At 37.9% G+C, this 21,792-nt stretch overlaps 3 protein-coding genes across 6 annotated transcripts in view; all 3 read left to right on the top strand.

Annotated features, from left to right (window-relative positions):
• itsn1 (intersectin 1 (SH3 domain protein)) overlaps positions 1-3,790 on the top strand; it is a 75,224-nt gene extending 71,434 nt beyond the window's left edge. Inside the window, exon 41 of the mRNA XM_079616174.1 lies at positions 1,516-3,790. Coding sequence (XP_079472300.1) covers positions 1,516-1,664 — 149 coding nt within the window. The 3' untranslated portion in view covers positions 1,665-3,790. The remainder of the gene's footprint in view (positions 1-1,515) is intronic.
• A 244-nt stretch (positions 3,791-4,034) lies between these two features.
• On the top strand, positions 4,035-8,705 carry LOC306999900 (uncharacterized protein). Of its 2 annotated transcripts, XR_013797934.1 has the most exons (8): positions 4,035-4,331; positions 4,472-4,542; positions 5,244-5,343; positions 6,120-7,259; positions 7,855-7,918; positions 8,063-8,187; positions 8,282-8,374; positions 8,574-8,705. XR_013797934.1 is itself a non-coding variant. In XM_079615005.1 (7 exons), the coding sequence occupies exons 2-7, from the start codon at positions 4,492-4,494 to the stop codon at positions 8,311-8,313; spliced, it is 1,512 nt and encodes a 503-aa protein (XP_079471131.1). In that variant the 5' UTR covers positions 4,035-4,331; positions 4,472-4,491; the 3' UTR covers positions 8,314-8,486. The 2 variants fall into 2 exon arrangements, 1 of the variants encoding a protein (XP_079471131.1); XM_079615005.1 differs by lacking the exon at positions 8,574-8,705 and having other exon boundaries at positions 8,282-8,486.
• pknox1.2 (pbx/knotted 1 homeobox 1.2) lies at positions 8,607-21,696 on the top strand. 3 transcript variants are annotated; one of them, XM_079615006.1, is made up of 11 exons: positions 8,607-8,741; positions 11,088-11,200; positions 13,123-13,274; positions 13,370-13,541; positions 14,571-14,741; positions 14,820-14,934; positions 17,124-17,221; positions 17,401-17,529; positions 18,894-18,970; positions 19,044-19,207; positions 19,856-21,696. In XM_079615006.1, the coding sequence occupies exons 2-11, from the start codon at positions 11,150-11,152 to the stop codon at positions 20,056-20,058; spliced, it is 1,332 nt and encodes a 443-aa protein (XP_079471132.1). In that variant the 5' UTR covers positions 8,607-8,741; positions 11,088-11,149; the 3' UTR covers positions 20,059-21,696. The 3 variants fall into 3 exon arrangements, with proteins under 3 accessions (XP_079471132.1, XP_079471134.1, XP_079471133.1); XM_079615008.1 differs by having other exon boundaries at positions 8,702-8,741; positions 11,093-11,200; XM_079615007.1 differs by lacking the exon at positions 8,607-8,741 and adding an exon at positions 10,047-10,070.
• The last annotated feature ends 96 nt before the right edge of the window (positions 21,697-21,792 follow it).

The raw sequence follows: 21,792 nt of genomic DNA, 5'->3' as shown, positions 1-21,792 counted from the left end.
CCGTTCCGCCACATCCCCAATGTGCTGATTGAGATCTGGTGACTGGAGGCGATTTGAGTTTAGTGAACTCATTGTCATGTTCAAGAAACCAGTTCGAGATGATTTGAGCTTTGTGACATGGTGCGTGATTCTGCTGGAAGTAGCCATCAGAAGATGCTACACTATGGTTAAAAAGGGATGGACATGGTCAGAAACAATACTCGGATAGATTATGGTATTTAAACAATGTTTAATTGACCCTTCTTTAAGCCCTGCCCTCCTTAGTTACTGTTGCTACACCTGGCAAGCTTTCGGGCCTGGCACGTCTGTATGCACCGGTATCAGACATTCCCAAGGAGATAAAGATAATTAGTAATTTTTAGCGAACAGGTGAAATATCTGAGAGAACAAGACAAAAGGGACTGCAGTATGCATTCGAGGGATATATCCACGACATAAAATGCAACCGATTAGAGAATAATTTCATCAAAATTGAAGCTAAAGCCTATAACGTTAGGTCCCAGCGCAAGCAGCAGCCGCCTCATACGCTGACCATTCAAATGGGAAACACATAAATTGAGGAACAGCTATGTTCATGCACAGCAGGGTAAGTGAAATTTGAAAATAATCTAATAATTATAAATCAAACAGCTTAAAGGAGAACTCCGGTCAATTTTAACATTGAGCTCAATTTTTAGTAAATTTGGAGTGCTGTCAATACAGAGAACAACGACAAAAATCGGTGTTGCCTACACTGTGTTATCCTATTTTTAAAATGTGCACCCTATTGACTTGAATGGGGCAAGTTTTAAACCTGCTTTTATTTCTCTTATCATCCTTGATGTGTCATACAAGTACCCAGCCATGTTGAGTGATTCCTTCAGAGTGAACACGGTGAATCTGACTGCAGTAGATGTGAAAGATATTCATAAAAATTATGTTAATTCAACAAGCGCACATACCTGTATTTAGTTCCTGTTTTCGGTCGAAGTCCAAAGTACTTGATTGTCGAGTTTACGCGCGTGATGATAGGTAACTAAACCTATGCGCGTGAACTCTACTAAACCCCCCCCCCATCCAAACTTTTAGGATACCGGGTATCAGATTTGCACAATCCATACACACAACGCTACGGCATGGTTCCCTCGCTCGAAAGCTTGCCAGACCTCCCGCGCCTAGTTACGGTTGCTAAACCACGATTGGCCAGTGGCGATTTTTCGGGCGTGGCTTTGCGAAGGGTCAATTGGTACTAAGGGGCCCAAAGTCTGCCAAGAAAATATCCTTTACACCAGCAGCAGCCTGAACCGCTGATACAAGGCAGGATGTTACGTTGTTTACGGCAAGTTCTGACCCGACCATCTGAATGTTGCAGCAGAAATCGATTTCTGAAGGATCATGTAATACTGAAATATATTAAAATAGACAACTTATAAACTGCAATATTTGATCTGATAAATTCAGCTTTGGTGAACAAAAAAGACGTTCTTTTCTTTCTCTCTCTACATCTTTCACCCCATTCCATTTCTGTCTTGTTAGATTTCTTGGGCAGGACAGAGATTCGGCTGGCCGACATCAAGAAGGACCAGGGCTCGAAGGGCCCCATCACCAAGCGTCTGCTTTTACACGAAGTCCCTACTGGAGAGATTGTGGTGCGACTGGACCTTCAGCTCTTTGACGAACCCTGACCCATGTTGTATGACCTGACCACTTGACCCCCAGATTCCACATCCGCTACTCCTCCGTGGTGAAAGCCCACCAGCCTAATGTGACAATCCCACTCCACCCAGCATCATAAATCCCAGTGTGTGAATGTGTGTATTTGCACAAGCAAAATGCTGTAACAGTCTTAATCAATCCAACCAACCCGATTGGATTTTTATTGTCCTAGGTACCGCTTCAAGACAAGTCGAGTGTGTGAGTGAAAATGAAGGATGCACTGTAGAGAAATTTCAGTTCTGTAATGATGTGAAGGATGTCTCAGGATGCTGTAAGTCTTAAAGAGTCAAGCATACAGTAGTTGTTTAACGCTCGAATGACCCGGGAACAGTAGTGTCTTCATTCTAGAATACACCGAATTATTACAAATGACGTGCCATTCCAGTGAAAATCTCATTATGGGTGAGTCTCATAAATCTCTTATTAACATAATAAAAATCTCATTCTTATAACTGTAATGCAAAAAAAAAAGTGAAATTATTTAAACAAATTCACTTTTTTGGGCGAGCTGGAAATGTTTTTGTGAGATTCACCCTATTCAACTTTTATTCCATTATTTCAGTCATTAACACTAAAAACTAAGACCAGGTTTTGTTGGCAAACCTTTCTAGTGTCAACCGACTCATTTATTTTATTTATTTATTTTTTTCCATCTATTTTTACTGAAAGATACTGGTGGCAGTTCAACAACTGAATGCACTTGAGATGTTTGTTTTTGAGGGTCCATTAAACGTGAGCATCTTCAGGAAAATTTGCAGCAAGTCTCGAGAAGATACAGCCACGAATGCTCCATGGAAATACTATTTTGGAAATTGTTATGTGTGTTTTTCAGTATCTTTTGTTATGTAACTTTTATTTATTTTTATGTTTTTGAGAATGGGACACATCTAAGAGGCCTCGCAGAAATATCATAGCAGGTCTCAAGGGACATATACTCATAAAAGAACCGGACGTGTCAAATATCTCTGAAATATCACGTAACGACTAATATAACCGGTGAAAATATGTGGTGGCTGCATGAGTTTTGATTTTTAGCAATAATTCATATTTTCTTAAGTTCTCCCCTGATGTTCTTAGTTTTATTGTGGTACATCACAAAGTAAACTATTTAAAATATAGTACTGTATTTGAGTTTGAAACTGCATTACTAATGGGTATGTTGATTTTTTTATTTAATTTTTATTCTTGTGCTGTTGTTAGGCATTAGTGATCAACACTGTAAGATGCGAGATGTCAGTTCATATTTTAATTGTTCATACTTGCTTTTTTGTTGTTTATTTGCAAAAAAAAAATGGGATATAGTGCTAAAACTTTGGAAGGTTGCAGCATGTAGAAATGAAGTTGAAACAATCCTACATGAACCAGAGAGCAAAGGGATCAATCATCACTCATATCTGCTGCAAATACGTTCAGTTCTCCAGAATGCGCCCTCTTCACATAGAGGATGAAATGTTGAATTTGTGAGGGTTATTTTCACCCTCAATTATCACACTACTGAGCCTGAGAAAAGTGCTGTTTCCTTTTGGACTGTAACGGGGATCTGTTTTGTTTTAATTTGTGTGTGTGTGTGTGTGTTTTCCTGTCTAGATGCAATACACGCATTAATATTCCACTGCTGTGCTAGTGAGATGCCAGAGTGATCAAGGAAAACAGTTATTGTGGGGCCAGCAAGTTATTCCACTCGGTTTTTCTATGTGTGTGTATGTGCGTATATGTGAGAAAGAGTGACTTATAGTGCTTTGAATGCTTTCTGCTGGGTCACTTTCCCAAACCTCATCCAGAAGTGTGTTTTAGACAATGCAAGGGGTCGTGGTCAGACATCTTTTATCCGCTGTCCTCTCTTCTCTTGTTCTCCTGACCTTCCCTCATCTCTTATCACGCACACTGTACATTTTAGACCAGAAGATTTGCCCTCAGCTTCATTATTTTTTAATGAAGTCCCATTGATTGAACAGTAATATATGTGTCTATGTTTAAAACTTTGAATGGAGTATAATATATTACAAATTGAGAAGTAAATATGTTGATGACAGCGTATTGTTATCAATGTAGAAGCAGTGTGTTGTCTTAATGTTGCAAATAAAACTCAATTGGACCAAGGTATTGTCGTCCAAATTATTATGTAGTGGTACACGTATTTTTTTCGCTGCATGCAGTGTTTACTATACTATCAAAACGAGCATGCATGTTTTAATACAATGGATTGCTTTAAAAATTTGAAGTCAGCTCCCATATATCAAAGTATTTTACTTTATTGTAATGTCTATTTTGTTTGAATATTTTTTTCCTCGTGAAAAGAACAGAAAAAAAGTTAACTACTTCACAGTGGCACCATGAGTGGCACGCGACTTACGTACTGGCACGCGCAGCACGTGGGGGCGTGTCAGTCTGATTACGCAACTTCTTTTGGCTTCACAGAACAATTTAAACAACAACTTGATTAAGTTTATGTATACTTTTCTGTCCTTATGGAACACTAATCCTGCCTGTATGGTCTGGACAGCAGTTGTTAAATGAGAGCCTTAATTCAATTGTAATCCGAATGGCATGTCCTGATTTCCGATGAACGTAAACAAGCGGTGTCTGAAAAACACGGTCGAAGAGTCGAAAGAGAGCAACACCAAAGCGCTGAAAGGGTAAAAACACTGGGTTAAGTTAACACAAGAGGAATTTTTCGTAATGGTTTATACTCTAAGACAAAACTCGAGTATTTTGCTTGCAAATTGCACGTTCCCTGTCTTCATTCTGTAACTGTGTGTTCTCTCCGCCATAAAAGGAGGTGTTGACTTCTTAGGGATGTTCGCAATTATGTCCTTCCAGAGAGTTCGGCGTTTGAGTGTTTCGAAGGTACATGTTCATTACTGTCACTAAAGTTGAACGGTATCAAAATTGTGATCAGGCGCTTACCAAACCTATATGGCATTGCATTGGCAAAATTACACTGCAAAGGTGGCACAGAAGCGCTTCTGAAGTGGCAAGGACAGGTGTCTTTACACAGACTGTTTAATGCTGCAGAGGTGGCATAAATGCATTTACACAACAATAACGGCATATTGTTATAGGTGGGTCACAGCAGGCATAATTTATTCTGGCTTTTATGCTGCATTGTGTCTTTACACAGAATTGTGAGCAGGCACAGAGCAGCCTCAACTCAGCCGTGTAAAGATGCCTATCTTGTGCCCAGTCTTTTTTTTTTTCTTTTTTTTTTTATCAGTAACGAAGCAAAGTATTAAATGTTTTCCATAAAATGTTTAACTGCTGTGTCATCCATTGTAAATAATAATAATAATATTTTAATTATTAATTGATTGGCAGCATGGTAAATAATTCAGTATTCAGAAATAAGTTATCTTTTGGTTTTATAAGTATAAATGTAACAAAAAAAATCTCAAATTTGTGGAAAGTGCTGAAACTTCTCATACAAGAATTTGTACAGGTTTGCTCAAATCTCTACAAATATCTTATAATATATGTTAAAATATCAGCTGATATAAAAATTGCAGAAATCTATGCTGCAAATTATATGACTTTGTGTGTCTTTAATTCAGTTCCTTTTGTTGGACGATTCTGGTTGGAAAGTTCCTCTATTGACGCCGCTCTGCACCAAAGCAAATAACGTCAAGAAGCCTGTCAGATATACAAGTATAAGTAAGTTATCATGAGTTCATTGCACTTGTTTGACTTATAGTTTTTTTCAGGAATATTGATGAACTAAAAAAAAAAAAAGAAAAGTAGGCTTACAGTACTTTATTCATTTCAAATCAATGGATCCTTCTCATTGCACAAAAGTATCTTTATACTGGAAATAGGTTCTTCAGAGGGTTAAAATGTTCTTCACGCTAAGAAAAATGTGGTTGTTTTAAGAACCTTTCACTGAAACTTTATTTAAAAAATCAGCATGACACGAGAAGAGATGTCACTGCAAGTGTAAGGCGAAGTTATTTTGATTAAATAAAACAAGGGCACATAAAAAAATTAAATAGCACCGATAAATAATATATAATGAATTAATGCTGCAATATTCCATCAAAAAAAAATCTATTTTGATTTCATTGTGACTTTAAGATTTAAGATTTTACCAAATACAACATGTTACTGGATCAGTATTTTTGTTTTATCCTGGAACAACATTCCAATCAACCAGTTTATATCAAGTTTAGGCCTACAGCCAGGGTTAGGTGTTTCTACATCAGCGTTATTCACCTATATTTCCCTCTGATTTCAGGGACCAGTTATGGATAGGTGTAGGGGTAGGGATATGGTCAAGACCAAATTTACAGACAGGATTGTTGTTCAAGAACATGTCTTACTTGGCAAAATCACACAGTTGCTTAGTGCACAGAATTCAGGGGATCAAGTTATATGAGTTTTTTTTTTTTCTTGCTTCTGTTATATACATTAATACAATGCTATTTTTACCTTAGAGAAAGTGAAACCAAAAACTATAATCGATATTGCCAGATTACTGCAGCAAAAGACCAAGGATACCAAAGAAAGGAGACAATCAGTGATCTCTGCTGCTGCGTTGAAAGCTGCTACAAGTACAACCAAACCGGCTACACCAAATCAATTGAATGACCAGCGTGATACCAAAGCAACCATTGTTTCCAATGCTAAAGTTCAAACTTCTACCAGTTCCCTTCCGGCTAAAGTTAATGTGGATGGTTCTTCAGAATCTCAATATGTCTGTGAATCTGCACCTGCCACCGCCTTATTAGATTCTGCTGTGGATTTTGCATATTCAAAATGTGTTGACCAAATGGCCATGGGAGGTCTGCACAATAAGTCATACGCTGAAATTTCAATTGCAAAAGATGCAGCGCCCAAAGCTGTTGATTCAGGTGTGCAGTCGCCCGCTAGTAATGCTCCACAAGAGCCTTCAACTCAAGAAGATATGACTACAAATATCCGTCGAGTTTCTGAGCTGTCTTCAACAAACACCAAAGGACTCATTCCATCTTCTGAGGAATTTTTACATAAAAAACCTACACCAGAAGTAGTTGTTGTTAGTGATGAAATAGTTAATATGCCTGAAGTCATGGTGACCTCCAAAGCTATTGCAACTCCTGAAGTTTCATCTGCGCGTGATCATCTTCTAGAAGAGTCGTTTTCTGATTCAGAGGTTGTTACAGTGACCAATGCATCAACATCTGTAAACATTACTCAAGCACAGTACCCTTCACAACCTCAATCTACTCAACCTCAAGACTTTATAGCTTCCAGTTGGTCTTCAAATGTCAATGCAGACAAAACACCTTCTAGCCAAGAGATCATCAATCTGGCAGTTGGCTCATTTCCAGTCGCCTGTGGTGAAGCTCCAACCCGCCGAGAAGTTTGTCACGGAGAAGCCGTTCCAGTCTCGGACCCCATCATCCCAGGAGTCTCTTTATTTAAATCCACTGGGGATCTTCCTGTTGTTGAGACCATATCTGCCTCTCTGTGTAAGAAGTCAGTAAAGTCTGGTGATGCTCAAAGCTCCATCAATCTGAATGACCCAATTCCAGCACACACTGATGTTTTAGAGGAAGAGGTGCTGAAAGAAACATTTGAAGAGTTGCCTGAGGGTATGTCATCCTTCCTGCATTCAATGCCATGGTTTCCACACAAAAAGGGAATATTTTGTTGTATTTTTAAGCAACCTCACCATTTTCGGTGGACAGTTATTCGTGGGAAAGCACTCCAAATTTGAGCAAATGCTATATTATCATAAAGTTAAGATTCTCAAGCTTTTTTATAAATACATAATTTTATGCAATTCATTGTTGAAATAAATTTACTCGCAACACTTTGCCTTTCAGATTTTATGTGCAACACAGCTTCAAATCTTTTATTTTTGTATTTAATGTGCTTTTATTTTCTTTTGAGCTATTCTGATCTTTACCACAAGAGGGTGGACTGATCTGTCTCTAAACAACATTTATTATTATGCATCTTTTTTCTTTTTGCCAGTTTGTGTTTCATAATGCAAATGCTTTTATTGTGATACAAATGTAATAGTAGGTATGAATATTTTTATTTAAACATAAAATGCAGTCATTTTAAATGTATCGTCAAAGACAGAAAGCACATGTGGTTAAAGCATTCTGGCTAAAATTGGTATTTTGGAATTATTGGATGTTCATGAGAAACAAATAACAGTGATTTCTCTCTCATCTGCAGCACGGCTTGATCCAGTAAAGAGACTCTTTATCGACAAGATACGGGAATACTCCACAAAGAGCCAGTATGAAAAATGTCCCATGAATCAAATAACATAAAAACAATCCGTTCATTCCATAGGATATATATATATAATATCAAACTTTTCACATATTTATTTTGAATAACTCATTTTCCACATTTAACCTGGTTTGTGTTGCCCGTACAGAGCCTCTGGTGGCCTTGTAGATGCTGGACCAGAATATGAGAAAGTTTTCAATGAAGAACTAACCAAACTCCAGAGACTCTATGGGGGTGGAGACTTAAGCAAGTTCCCAGAATTTAAGTTCTCTGGTGGGTATATTTTTGCCTTTGTGTATTTACAATGAATATTAAAGATCAGATGATCCCAGACACTGTTTTTAAATCTTTTTTTTTTTTCTCCCAGAGTCTGTACTGGATGAAAGCAACTCAAAATGAAAAGCACAGCATGGCATTGCCATAGAAATATATCATTCATGATATATTTTAAAAGGCACTAGTATGTGAATGACATAAATAGGCAACTTATTTGCTGTTACAGAACTGTACTAAAAAACAACAACAACAAAAGAAACGACAAAATGAATAAAGTTGTTTGATCTGTGACATTTTCAGACTGTGCTTCATTTAAAATGACCAAGCACCGAGCAAAATCTATATTTTATAATATAGCCTGCAATGTTACATTGTCCCCACAGAAGTCTCCAGGGGGCGAGCACTTTTCCCTAAACCGTTAATGTCTCCTCCCACCTCATTAATATTCATGAGCGAAGTTGCCTGCGTGCCGTTACGCTGTGACGACATGGAAGAACTGCGGGTCCCGATTGCTGCAGCCGCTTGTCATTGTGACGAAGATTGGCACTAAGGTAAGCTGTCACTCAAAATCTTCTTTTCCGACTCCCTATCAATCAGGCGATCTGGGCCGCACACTAAAAATGCACTCGGCACATAAGATCGAGCTTCCGCGGGAGGCGCGCGGTCAGGATGGTTTGAGCCTGAAATCAGATGTTTGTACGGCGGTTTCGGGGGAGAATTTCTGGCTCGAGACACAGTCAAGGCCCAGCTTTTTTTTTTATGATCTTTTGTAGAAGTGCGAATGGCGGCTGTACTGGTGGGGAGGGATAGCCCGATGTCCCTTAGATTGATTGATAGGCGATTATGGGCAGGCTTTTTATTATATTTAAAGAGACAGCGACGATAATTTTTTTAAGTCAGCGAAAACTCAAGAAGGCTGATGTTTTTCGTTATGACGTAGGTTACGTACTATAATTGCACATTGCTTGCGCCAGCGGTTCTTATGGATGAATAAAGCGCTTCGAATAAAACACTAGATATTAACATATAGGCAATGGGTTTGAACCTGAACAGAGGCTCAGTACAAACATGGCGTCTACAGTAATAGAGAGAATGAGATACAGTCATAATGTGGCTGAAGAAAAAGACGAAGATATATAAGACCGCATTACGAGAAATTAATATCCCCCGAACGTTATACGAGAATCGATGATGTTTTGAAATGTAGACATTCTCAGTTCAGTTTAAAGTGAATCACTCATTGAAGTCTTATTGCAGGGCAGATACATTTAACGATGAGACTATTTATATCTCGAATTTGTACTCGTCTGATCGCAAAGACCACTGCAATGTTTATCAAATTTAGCATACGTTTGTTTTGAAGCAGATGAATGTTATTCTATAAATAAAACAATACATTATGTTTTATGCAGCGCATAAACTTTTTATTGCAATAAAATGCAATATAAAACTGTCGGTTTTAACGGTCTATTATATATTATTGTTGTCAAATTGATTAATCGCACCTAACATCAAAGTTTGTGTAGCCTATATATATAGATATAATATATATTTGTGTACACTGTACACACTACACAGACCACACACACACACACACGCACGCATATATACATATGTATAAAACGGTTAGTTCCAATCCTTGATTCTGATTGGTCAATAGCTGTGTTTTAATTCACGATAAAACACGGCTATGACCGCTTCACGTAACTGTTCTGTATCACTACACAATAACCCTAGCAACCACTCTTAGCAACCTAAACACATATTTGATCTCGATATTGTTCATTGAAGCTATTAAGAGTATTGTGAGAGATCGAGTGAGCGAGTGTAACGTTAACGTTACCTGCATTTACAGTAACTTAGATAGCATTCTCCATCAGGTCAGTCCTATATATTTATAATTAAAAAAATACGTTTGAATGTCCGCTGCGATATATTGTCCTGTTTTAACAGTTAAGGGGTTTTCCCGTGCCCGTCATCTGTCAGTTGCGTCTTGCTTCTCCGTGATCACAAGTTTGAGTCCTTTCAATGTAAAAGTCTTCTCTACTGACTGACTCACTCATAAAGACAGTCTTTGTCGCCATCTATTGGCGAAATAATGTATGCAACTTCTGTTGCTGTTTACGGTCAGGGACTATTTTTTCCAGCGGAATGAAGGCTTTTAGTGATTTTACTTAATGAAAGTTGCATAAATAACTTGCATATTTTCCGGCTTTAATAGTTGTATTGTGTGGTAGCCTAACCGTTTTATAAAAGCAATAAGGTACTCGAGGCAAGTGCTGTATCGTGAATAACGTTAAGTCACGGCTGAAGGGGTTGCAGGCACGACGCGAAGCCCTTCACCCGTGATTTATTCACGATAACGTACAGCACAGCCTCTCGTACCTTATTGCTTACATAGCCTATATAGACACACACACAATAAAACATTTTTTTTAAAAGACACACATACACAATGTGCAAAATGAGTTGAAATTAAGATAATTATTTAAAAACGCTTTTTACTATAGGCTAATAATTTAAACATTTGATAACAAAATACTAATTGTTCAGTTAGTTAAGGCTAATAGTAAAACCATTGTTTTTTGTCTTAAGTCATTTTAAGCGTTTAAAATGATAATGTAGCTTTAAATATTTTTTACTTGGCCTGGCCAATATTTATATATTTATGTATATAACATAAATATCAATCAGTAAAACACTATATGGCCCTAATGCAAAAAATGAAATGCAAAAGTTTTATAAAATTAATACAATTATGTGTTATACACCTACAGATAAGATCATATTCGATGCTTATAATTATATTACTAATTTTCCACTACACAGTAAAGAGTGGCAGGTTTTAATGCTGTTTGGTAGTTCCTCCACATAAATGTTTCTCTGTGTTGTGGCAGTTTAGTGGTGCTGAAGATCAGCTTTATAGAATGCCCAAGCATTGTCCACGGCAACTGTAACTATGATGACATCCCCATCGGTGTCCATGGAGGATTACCAAGAGGCTGAACAGGTTTGTGTTGCCAAAGAGCTGCTCCTTACACAGCCAATGGAACACTGTTTTTGTTTTGTGTGAATGTGTTTAATTGACCTTTAAAAGGAATAGTTCACCCAAAAATGAAAATTATCATAATTGACTCACCCTGAAGCCATCCTAGGTGTATATGACTTTCTTCTTTCAGCCGAACACAATCAGAGTTATATTAAATAATATCCTGGCTTTTACCAGCTTTGTAATGGCATTGAAAAGTGCTCGATTTTTTGAAGCTCCAAAAAGCCCATCCATCCATCAAAAAAGTAATCCACACGACTCCAGTGGGTTAATAAATGTCTTCTGAAGAGAAGTGATGGGTCTTTATATAAAAAAAATATTCATATTTATGACTTTATAAACTATAATCACTGGCATCCAGCTATGCACGTTCATGAGAGAGTTACATGGTTTTCGCTAAAGGTGTTAATTCTCACCTGAGCTTACGCTACTCTTCATCATATGTCGGGTCAAAGGTCGCCATTCCGCCGGAACTCGACTCTCGTGAACGTGCATACGGACGTTTCTGGAAGCCAGTGATTATAGTTTATAAAGTTATAAATATGGATATTTTTCTTTAAAAAAAAAACATAACTTCGCTTCAGAAGGCATTTATTAACCCACTGGAGTCGTATGGATTACTTTTATGATGGATGGATGCACTTTTTTGAGCTTCAATAACACAGGCACTATTCAATGCCATTACAAAGCTTGGAAGAGCCAGGATATTATTATATAACTCTGATTGTGTTCTGCTGAAAGAGGAAAGTCATATACACCTAGAATGGCTTGAGGGTGGGTAAATTATGGGATCATTCATTCCTTTACTATTCCTTTAAATAAAGTGATAACCATCTTTCAATTGCAATAAAAAAAATCAATAAGTGTTTGGTAAACATGCAAGTTTAACATCTCACACTCTGAGATTGATGTCTTGTGAATTCTGGGAAGTCTGACCTCTGCGGTATCGGATGGAGAGATAGAGAGACTCGAGACTAACCCGAGATTTTCCAGCAGTCGTGAAATATTTTTAACATCTCCCCCTTTTCAATCAACACTATTGTTGCTCTCCATCACATGCACTCAATCATGTGGGCCTGTCCAACTATGATGTATGAAGAAAAAAAACTGTACAAATGAGAAAAGAAACCAACACTGTGTATAATATATTATAATTGTAATATATGAATGGATTATTGCATTATAATTATCCAAGATATCTGGATCAGTGTTGTTTTAGTATCATTGAGATTCTAGTTTTTATTAATATTTTCCAAATTAATATTTTTAATTTTAGTTATTTTTGTAATTTTAAATAGTTTATATATATAAGTTACTTTAGTACATCAAGTTAAACTAAATAAAAATGAGAAATGTTGCCTTGACAAATAGTTCAATAAAATATTTTCTTTTATATTTCACTTTATTTCAGTTAACTTTTATTTTATTTCAAGTAACAGAAATGTTTATGCGTTTAGTTACCTATAATTGACCCTGATCTGGATATCTTGCATGTTAAGTCAAACAGTCACTCAAGGTAGTTTTCTATTTCCTCTCTTTTTCTGCTAAACGGCCTGAAACTAATGTGAAAAACCATTCTGTTAAATCTGTGAAACCTTTCTAAATTTGACAGGCAAAGATAGAGTAGTCTGAGATTTGAGAGAGAAGCGCCTTTGTTAAAAGCGAGTTTTCCTTACGTGATTTGAAACCCCATGTCGACCCCTCAGGGTCTCGTCGGCTCTGGGGTCTGCTCTGTGCTCTGTGACAGAGAGACTGTGTTCCTCAGAGAAGCCTGAGCCCACACACGGACGTTACCGCCCGCAGACATGCCAGCTGACATTGCTAACTTCCACATACCTCACACATTCATTCTCTATCCAAACCCCCCACTCTGTCCCATGCAGATGCAAGTGGGAGAACAGGCGGCGGGACAAGTGGAGGAGAGGTTGGAGGAAGAAGAAGAGGAAGAGGAGGAGGAGAGAGAGGAAGAGGAGAGCAGCTCAGCGCCGTCTGAGCCACAGTCCCCTATGGAGGTCTACAAGACGGCCATTTACAGGTAACTTCCTGTTTTTCTTGTGGCATGTTAAAAAAAAAAAGTGTTCTTGGATATGTATTTGTGTTTAAAACAGCGATGTGTTTGTTGACTGTCAGACACCCCTTGTTCCCCCTGTTGGCACTGCTCTTTGAGAAATGCGAGCAATCCACTCAGAGCTCGGAGTGCGTGACCTCGGCCAGTTTCGATGTGGATATCGAGAACTTCGTGCGAAACCAGGAGAAAGAAGGCAAGGCGTTCTTCAGCGAGGACCCCGATTTGGACAATCTGGTAAGAAGCACTTTGCCATTAAACTGTAGTTCTGATCAATTATTTAAGCGGGTTTTTAAAATATTTACACTACCGTTCAAAAGTTCGGGGTCAGTAAGATGGTTTTGAAAGAAGTCTCTGATGCTCACCAAGGCTGGCAAGATTTTTTTTTTAAATTACAAATACAAGTAACATCAGTAATATTGTGTATCAGTTTTATTTCATTGTAATATAACTGTTTATTTAGATATATTATAAAATCTAATTCAGTCCTGTGATGTCAGAGCTGAATTTTCAGCATCATTAATCCAGTCTTTAGTGTCACATGATCCTTCAGAAATAATTCTGGTATGCTGATTTGTTGCTCAAGAAACATTTCATATTATTATCAGTTGAAAACGGTTGTGCTGCTTAATATTTCTGTGGAAACCATTACACTATTCTTCGATGAATGGAAAATTCAAAAGGACAGCATTCATATGAAATTTACTGTCACTTTTGATCAATTCAATGCATCCTTGCTGAATAAAAGTATTAATTTATTTAATGAAACATACTGACCCATAACTTTTGAATGTTAGTGTATATTTAGGGATGCATGGTATATCAGTTATTGGGCAATATTAATCATTTTGTTTATTTATCGATATAAACATATTGATTTCTTTTGCCGTCAACTAACACTCACTTTAAGTTAATATTTCAAAACATTGTGAATTTAATAACACTTAAATCTCACAAATGAATTTAAAATTTTCATTCTGTACAGTATAATGATGTGAAGTCTAAATTCACTTGTAGCATTTAAAAGGACAGGCTTTAGTTTTTAGTGCTTTTTTATTTTGACAAAATGGTATACAATTTTAATTTCTACCATAACATTAAAATAATTACTGGCTTAATGAAACCATTATTATAAATATTTGTGCCGAGTGAATCATTTTCTCACACTCATTAGAGTCCATCGGGATACATGACTGGTGAGGAAATGAAAATAGAGTCATTATCTGAACGCTTGTCAAATGTACTGTACGTTTTCACTGGGCTCAGATGGTGAAGGCCATCCAGGTGTTACGGATTCACCTGCTGGAGCTGGAGAAGGTAAATGACCTGTGTAAAGATTTCTGCAGCCGCTACATCGCCTGCCTCAAGACCAAGATGAACAGCGAGACTCTTCTCAGCGGAGAGCCAGGAAGTCCCTACTCGCCAACACAGACGCAGGTACATTCAGGGACACTGTAGAAATCTGTCTCCGTCTTCGCTCAGAAAATAACCGCTGTGCACATGTTCTCCTCGCAGCCGCTGAGCTCGTTCACTGGAGCCATGAGTTCACAAGGTATTGTAGTACCAGCGTCGGCTTTACAACAGGGCAACGTTACCGTCACAACTGTAAACCCCACACAGGTTGTAACAGGTTTGTGGATTGTTTTACTCTTCCGTGTTTCTTTCTTAGTCTGTTTCTTAGTCTGATTTCTTCCTACGTCTCACATTTGCCATGCCATCATTTTTACGCACTGAATATCCCATTACATTATGGAAGTAAAACAGGTTGCAAACAGCGTTTATGTTCACTTTAATGATGAATATTTATGCAACTAATAGCTTAAATGTAATGGATATGTTGCCACTCTCTTGTATTGGGGTAGAGGAAGTAATATAGTGTGATGGCAAAGCTGAATTTTCAGCAACCATAGCAGCACTGGTTCCGGAAGTATTTTTTCCATTAATTTCTCCCATAGCATAAAAAAAAGAATCTTCATTAAAGGTACACTGTGTAGTTTTTTAAAAGTATTTTATTAGCTAAAATCAATATCTTTATTCAATCGTGTGCAATTACCTCTCCTAATGATCTGACTTATCCTCGTATGGGCATAATTTCTTATCTTTATTTACATGGGACAGCTTTCATGTCGTTCCGCCATCTTGAAAAACTATAATAGCAGAGGGAGACAAAAAGCACTAGGCTACCTTAATGCGTTTCCACAACACGTTTTCGTCCAGAAGCCAGAGACTGAAACCAGCAGAAACTGACAAGGAGAGAGGCGTAATGCGTGTCACTGCCCCGGTAAATTTGGAAGGCTGCACTGCACGGTACTTAATAATTCAGGATCATACTTATGCCGAGCCACAGGAGAAATGCCAAAATTGAATTTAAAAGGAAACGTGACCGGCGAATTCAAAACGAGGGTAAATAACGGGATAGCTTTACCCAGGTGGAAAGAGCTAATGAAGGAGAAAGACTTTGAAAGTTGCCTGCTTTCTTCTTGACAGGTAAGTCGATGTTACGGTCTAAATTACAATCTTTTTTTCATTGCTTGGTTGTGTAATTCATTATATAGGAAGCATAACAGTAGAACATGTATAGTTAAACTCGACGAAGGGCTATTCATAGGGCTGTCATAGCTTCTTGGTACATAACGGCTACCGTAGTTGCAACACGCATTTGAAAAAGAGAGGCGCTAGAGAGCACTATTCGTTTGAATGCAAAATACAATTTCACCGCTAGATGGGAGAAATTCCTACACAATGTACCTTTAAAGCGTTATAAGCCATGAACAAAGCCAATCAGCTACGAGGTGAATCATAACATTAAATACTTTGAAACAAAAAAGTATTTGAAAATCGGACAAAAATACAAAGGTACAAGACAGTGTACTTAAAGGCTTTAGTGATGGAAAGAACTACAATCCCATAAAGCATTGCAAACAGCATAATCAAACAGAGACAGTCGTCATTCGTAGTGCTTCATGGTAGTGGGCGGAGCTAAAGAGCTTTTTGCTTGTTTCAACTCTGATTAGTGGGATTTTCTGTGCAGGATATGGGTAATGTAGCGTTTCACCACAAATTTCACCGTTAAACACGATTATTTTAAGACCAAGTTGATATAATGCTGGCTAACGGCTTCAACGGAAGCAAATACCATCGATTAACAAGCTTGAAAATGAATGGGTTTTTTTTACTACCGGAACCAGACTGTTGCAATCTATTACTCCAGTCTTCAGTGTCTCATGATCCTTCAGAAATCATTCTGTTATGCTGATTTGCTGCTCAAGACATTTCTTATTATTATCAATGTTGAAAACAGTTGTGCTGCTTAATATTTTTGTGGAAATCATGAACCTTTTTTTCAGGATTATTTTAATGAATAATTTTTTGTAATAAATGGATTTTTACTACCACTTTTTATAAATTTAAATAGCCTATGTCCTTGTTGAATAAAATAATTTGTTTATTTCAGAAAAAAAACAATTTGGGAACTTTATTTTACAGTGCACTATGCACAGTAGTTACTATAGTAATTACTATAAATTATGCATAATTACATGCGACTAACCCTAAACCATGCCTTAATCTAACCCTATAACAAGTACATGTAGTTAATTATTATTACTCAGTACTTAAATGTATAATTACACTGTAACACGGAAACCTTAAAATAAAGTGTAACCAACTATTCTTACTGAGCCTAAACCTTTGAATGCTAATGTAATGTAATTTAATTACTTCAATGTTTTATTCAAAAAAAAAAATTCTTGATTTCTTTCTAAGTCTGTTTTCTGTCGTGGTATATTGACTCTGTGAGCGTGTGTTTGTTCTGTCCAGGTGGTACAGTATACCAGCCCGTTACAGTTGTTACTCCACAGGGACAGGTGGTCACACAGACTCTGTCTCCTGGAACAATACGCATCCAGAACTCACAGGTGAGGGATCGTCACCAAACACACTCATGACATGCAGTTTATTCCAGTATTTAGAGTTACTTTGATTGGCTCAAGATGTGCTGATCCAACTATTTAGCAGCACAGCTTCATAATCTGTTACGTTATGGATGGCATTAGCACACATGCACACACACTCTTGACAGCTCATTTACCCACAGCTTCAGTTGCAGCTGAACCAGGATCTGAGCTTTTTCAGTCAGGAGGACAGCTCGTCTAAGGCCAAGAGAGGCATCCTGCCCAAACACGCCACCAATGTCATGCGCTCTTGGCTCTTCCAGCACATCGGTGTAAGTCAGATTCTCTGTCCTTCACAGTTGTATAGTGTTGGGCCAGTCTAATAGCCTATTCATTGAAAGAGTGATCGATCACAGATGATTTTTCACTATTCACACAGTCATCAAATCCTCTTCTTTTTTTTTTAAAAAACCCTGCAGTATCAAGACAATTAGTCACAATCTGATCAAGCAGTAAAATCAAGTGCCTGACCCTAAACCTTAGAACGCTAGTGTATATTAAACACTATTAGAGCTGAATGATTAATCGTTGAAAGGCCGCAATCTCGATTAAAACACCCATGCAAACATATTCCTAAATGACAAGTATGTTCACAGCGGAACATTCAAATCTGCCTTGGTACTTACTGCCACTGATCCAGAAAGACCCGTTGTATAAAACCGCTTCACAAACAGTCTTTTTAACCACACAGTATAATTATTTCTGTATTACGGTACTGGGATAAAAGTTTATAATTCAGATATAAACACTGATGCCTATGACAGCGATCAAAATAGAGTAAATCACCATTTGAAAGTAACTTGACACTTTAATAAAGATCGTTTATTACCATCGTTAGAACCAGTAGGTGGCAACAAGTGACCGTTAAAAATATATTTGTCATTGTATTATTCTTTCAAGAGATTGGCTCAAAAACGCAGATTCATCCAGTAATGAAACAAGTGAAGTCTTTATGAGCGAGTCATTGAATCATTCATTCAAACCGTTTTAAATAATTAATTCAATATTTTTTGATAGACTGTTTTGTTTAGTTGTTTATTCAGAATTGTGAGAGAATCTATATTCTAAACAAGAAAATCGTGATTCTCAATTTATCCAGACTCGTGCAGCACTAAACACTATGAAAATGTCCTATGTCCTATTTTGAATTATTTTAATGTAATAACTTAATTTGTTAATATTGTTGAAAAAATGTTTTATTGTTGTGCTTTTCACTGAATCTGCTTATATATAATGAAAACTTCAGCTACTCAAGCTGAGAAAAAAAAACATTCTGACTGCTCGAAGTTGATTTTGTTCGTAAGAACTGCAGTGAGCTTTTTTTTTTAAATGTATAGATGAATTAAGTGAGCCGGTAGGTGTGGATGACTGGCTCGTGAAGCAGACACACACGTACATTCACACTCTCACAAATGTCAGCTGCTCATATGACTGAGCTTCTGGAGACGCTGCACTGATCACTGAAGAGCCTGGCGGGCAGCTTTTCTGTCAGGCTTCTGTTTAGATGGGCGGCCCACAGAGAGACATTGTTCAGATGAAGTGGAGAAAGAGAAAGTTAACATATTAAGAGTGTAAAAATACAGACACTATCCAATAGAGAGAAGGTGTAAGACTATTTTATTTCTGTCCCTCCCAGCACCCGTATCCTACAGAAGATGAGAAGAAACAGATTGCCCTGCAGACCAACCTCACACTGCTGCAGGTTAACAACTGGTGAGTTATCACACTTTATACATAGGGTCGGGGTGGTCATCTGGATCTCCTCTGATTGGCTCAATGTCTCCAGGTTTATTAACGCTCGACGACGGATCCTTCAGCCGATGCTGGACGCCAGCTCCTCAGACACACCCAAGAGCAAAAAGAAGACGCCCCAGACGCGACCCCTACAACGCTTCTGGCCCAACTCCCTCGCCTCCTCTGTGAACCAGCAACAGGTCACCATGGAAGACGGTACGGCGCTTTAGACATCATAGATTAAAAGTATTAGTTAGTTTGAGGGCGCAGGGGTACATTTTAAGTTGTAAGAGGGGTGATTTCCTTTGCACAACTCACACCGTTAAAGGGTTAATTCACTAAAAAATAGAAATGCTGTCATAATTTACTTACACTCATGTCATTCATCTTCAGAACACAAATAAAGATATATTGATGGAATCTGAGAGATTTCTGTCCCTCCATGAACAGCTACGCAACTACCACTTTGCCGCTTTAAACTAGTCCAAGTTAGTCGTAAAACTAATCCATATGAATCGAGCGGTTTAGTCCAAAATAACCCCTAAAGAGACTCCAATCACTTTATATGATAAACAGATTGAATTTAGGCTTTTATTCACATATAAACATTTATCAACACACATCAGTTGTGGTTAACGGAAGATCATGTTCGCTTGATGTTTGAGAACCAATGAGGTTCATTCTCGTGTTACGCAGCACGTTTGAGCTTCAGCAAGAACCAATGAGGTTCATTCTCGTGTTACGCAGCACGTTTGAGCTTCAGCAAGAACCAATGAGGTTCATTCTCGTGTTACGCAGCACATTTGAGTTTTTGTTTGTATGAATACACGGTATATATTTGAATGATATGGTTGTCATACTCAGGTACCACAGTAACAGTCGGTGTGGGTGAGGACGGACTACAGACGCTCTCATCAGATGGAGCTACGCTGGCCATGCAGCAAGTCATGATGGGAGGTCACAGCGAGGATGATGATGATGATGAAGATGACGAAGAGGACGAGGACAATGATCCTTCTCACTCCGACATGACCAGGCTGGGCCTGGAGACCAGCGACTCGCTGTAGTAGGACTGAACCACACACAAGCACACACTCTCACAGTAAGGTATATAGAGTATATATAGAGAGAGACATTTAAGGAGCATTAGAGCACTAAGAGACATTCACACAAACACCTCGGCTGGCGTGTTGAAGGTCACGGCGCACATCCTCAAGCTGTCAAACAGCTTGTTTGGAGTACAGAGAAAAGGGCTTAAAGCCACACACACAACGAAACAACCCCCCCACACACACACACACAGGTAAAAAGCCAAGACAAAAGCACAAGTCTCTCTTACGGCGGAACACACAAATCATTTTCGACAGTTAGCCGAGTGCACTTTTTGTATGATACTGTAAACTTAAAGAAAGTGTTCGAAGCACATTTTGAAAGAGCTAAAAAGAAGGAAATAAAAAAATAGTGATGCTGGATGATTCGGTTGTACTTATCCTCATGGTCTCAGATACTGTGACAATGAGATTTCGTCTCTTGCATGCCTGTGTTTGCTTTAATCAGACACCAGGAAAAAGAAGGAACTATTTTTATAGTACACTGTCACAATTGATCGGTGCCAATTTGTTTTTGTTTTTTTCCATTTGTTTGTTTTGCTCTGGTTTGCTATGTTTTGTAAGGAGTATTTATGTATGAAAAAGACACACACAAAAAACACTTTTAACGTGCAGGAGGTTTGTGGGAACTACTTAGTACAAAGTACAAAGAATGGATTATACTGTACGCTGAAGGCATAAACTCTGAAGCCTTACATTTTTACATTTCTAATGCCGCAATGTGAGACGGTCTATGATGTCACTTCCCGTGCAATCGACATGGATACCGTGTCCAAAAATGCTATTTTGCAAGGTCGTGATTATTGTTTGCGACATTCATTGCCTGTAATTGTTGTATGAGAAGGAAATGTTATTTCTTTTTAATGATTATATTAACCGAAGTTGAACAGAGAAGGACGTCAACAAGACTTTGTATTTATGTATATTTTTCAGCGAAGGGACGCATCCTTGATGCTAAACCCCTTAAGCTCAAACATTTATGACTGATTTCTTTTTTTATTCCACGTTAACATGGACAGTTCCTAGAGTTTTCACCGGGAAAATATGTTTTTCACCATAACAAAGTGGATAAAACAAATGTTTTCTATATTTAAGGATTGATTGCATGTGTTTTCATTTATTATTGTAAAGAAACATACAATATTATTTTTAGAAACATACCGTATGCTCACCAATAGAAATACAAATCTTATCAGTGTAAACTCCATGAGATTGGTACAGTTGAGCTGTTAGTAAAATCTTGATGGTATATTTCAATACAATAGAAGCTGATGTAAAACTTGGATTATGGACATGTTTGTCCCAAGTTCTTTTTTTTACAGCCGTCACTTAATTGAGCTCATATATCCTGTTTTATAGTTATTCCGCGTATTCAGTATGTGCTTTAGGCTGTCAGTACTGAGCGGCTTTTCATTTCCAGCATTAGTCTTGTGATGCCATCAGTCAGATGACTAACTCAAAACTCCGTTAGCTTAGCATGAGGAGGTTTAAACGCTGGACTTTGAGCATTTTTCTCTTTTCTCTCTCTCTCTCACACACACAGATTTGCCTTTCAGACTCTTCATTTTGTAATAAAGAACACTGTACCTGAAGGACACTGTTGCGTGTGATTTGATTTGTTTGTGCACCAGAGGTCATGAGCCACATTCATGCCGGGGCCGAGAGAGTATTTTTAGTGTAACCTTCACTGAG

Source organism: Phoxinus phoxinus, assembly GCF_949152265.1.
Source record: "Phoxinus phoxinus genome assembly, chromosome: 6".
Lineage (NCBI taxonomy): Eukaryota > Metazoa > Chordata > Actinopteri > Cypriniformes > Leuciscidae > Phoxinus > Phoxinus phoxinus.
This window is presented reverse-complemented; position numbering and strand designations above follow the sequence as displayed.

What these genes read in the sequence shown, in the direction of transcription:
- LOC306999900 (XM_079615005.1), top strand. Translation starts at nt 4,492, where the DNA reads ATGTTCGCAATTATGTCCTTCCAGAGAGTTCGGCGTTTGAGTGTTTCG. An exon ending in GGCGTTTGAGTGTTTCGAAG is followed by an intron (nt 4,543 to 5,243) that starts GTACATGTTCAT and finishes TCTTTAATTCAG; the next exon opens with TTCCTTTTGTTGGACGATTC. An exon ending in ATTTGAAGAGTTGCCTGAGG is followed by an intron (nt 7,260 to 7,854) that starts GTATGTCATCCT and finishes TCTCATCTGCAG; the next exon opens with CACGGCTTGATCCAGTAAAG.
- pknox1.2 (XM_079615006.1), top strand. Translation starts at nt 11,150, where the DNA reads ATGATGACATCCCCATCGGTGTCCATGGAGGATTACCAAGAGGCTGAA. An exon ending in CCCCACACAGGTTGTAACAG is followed by an intron (nt 14,935 to 17,123) that starts GTTTGTGGATTG and finishes TGTTCTGTCCAG; the next exon opens with GTGGTACAGTATACCAGCCC. An exon ending in CTGCTGCAGGTTAACAACTG is followed by an intron (nt 18,971 to 19,043) that starts GTGAGTTATCAC and finishes CAATGTCTCCAG; the next exon opens with GTTTATTAACGCTCGACGAC.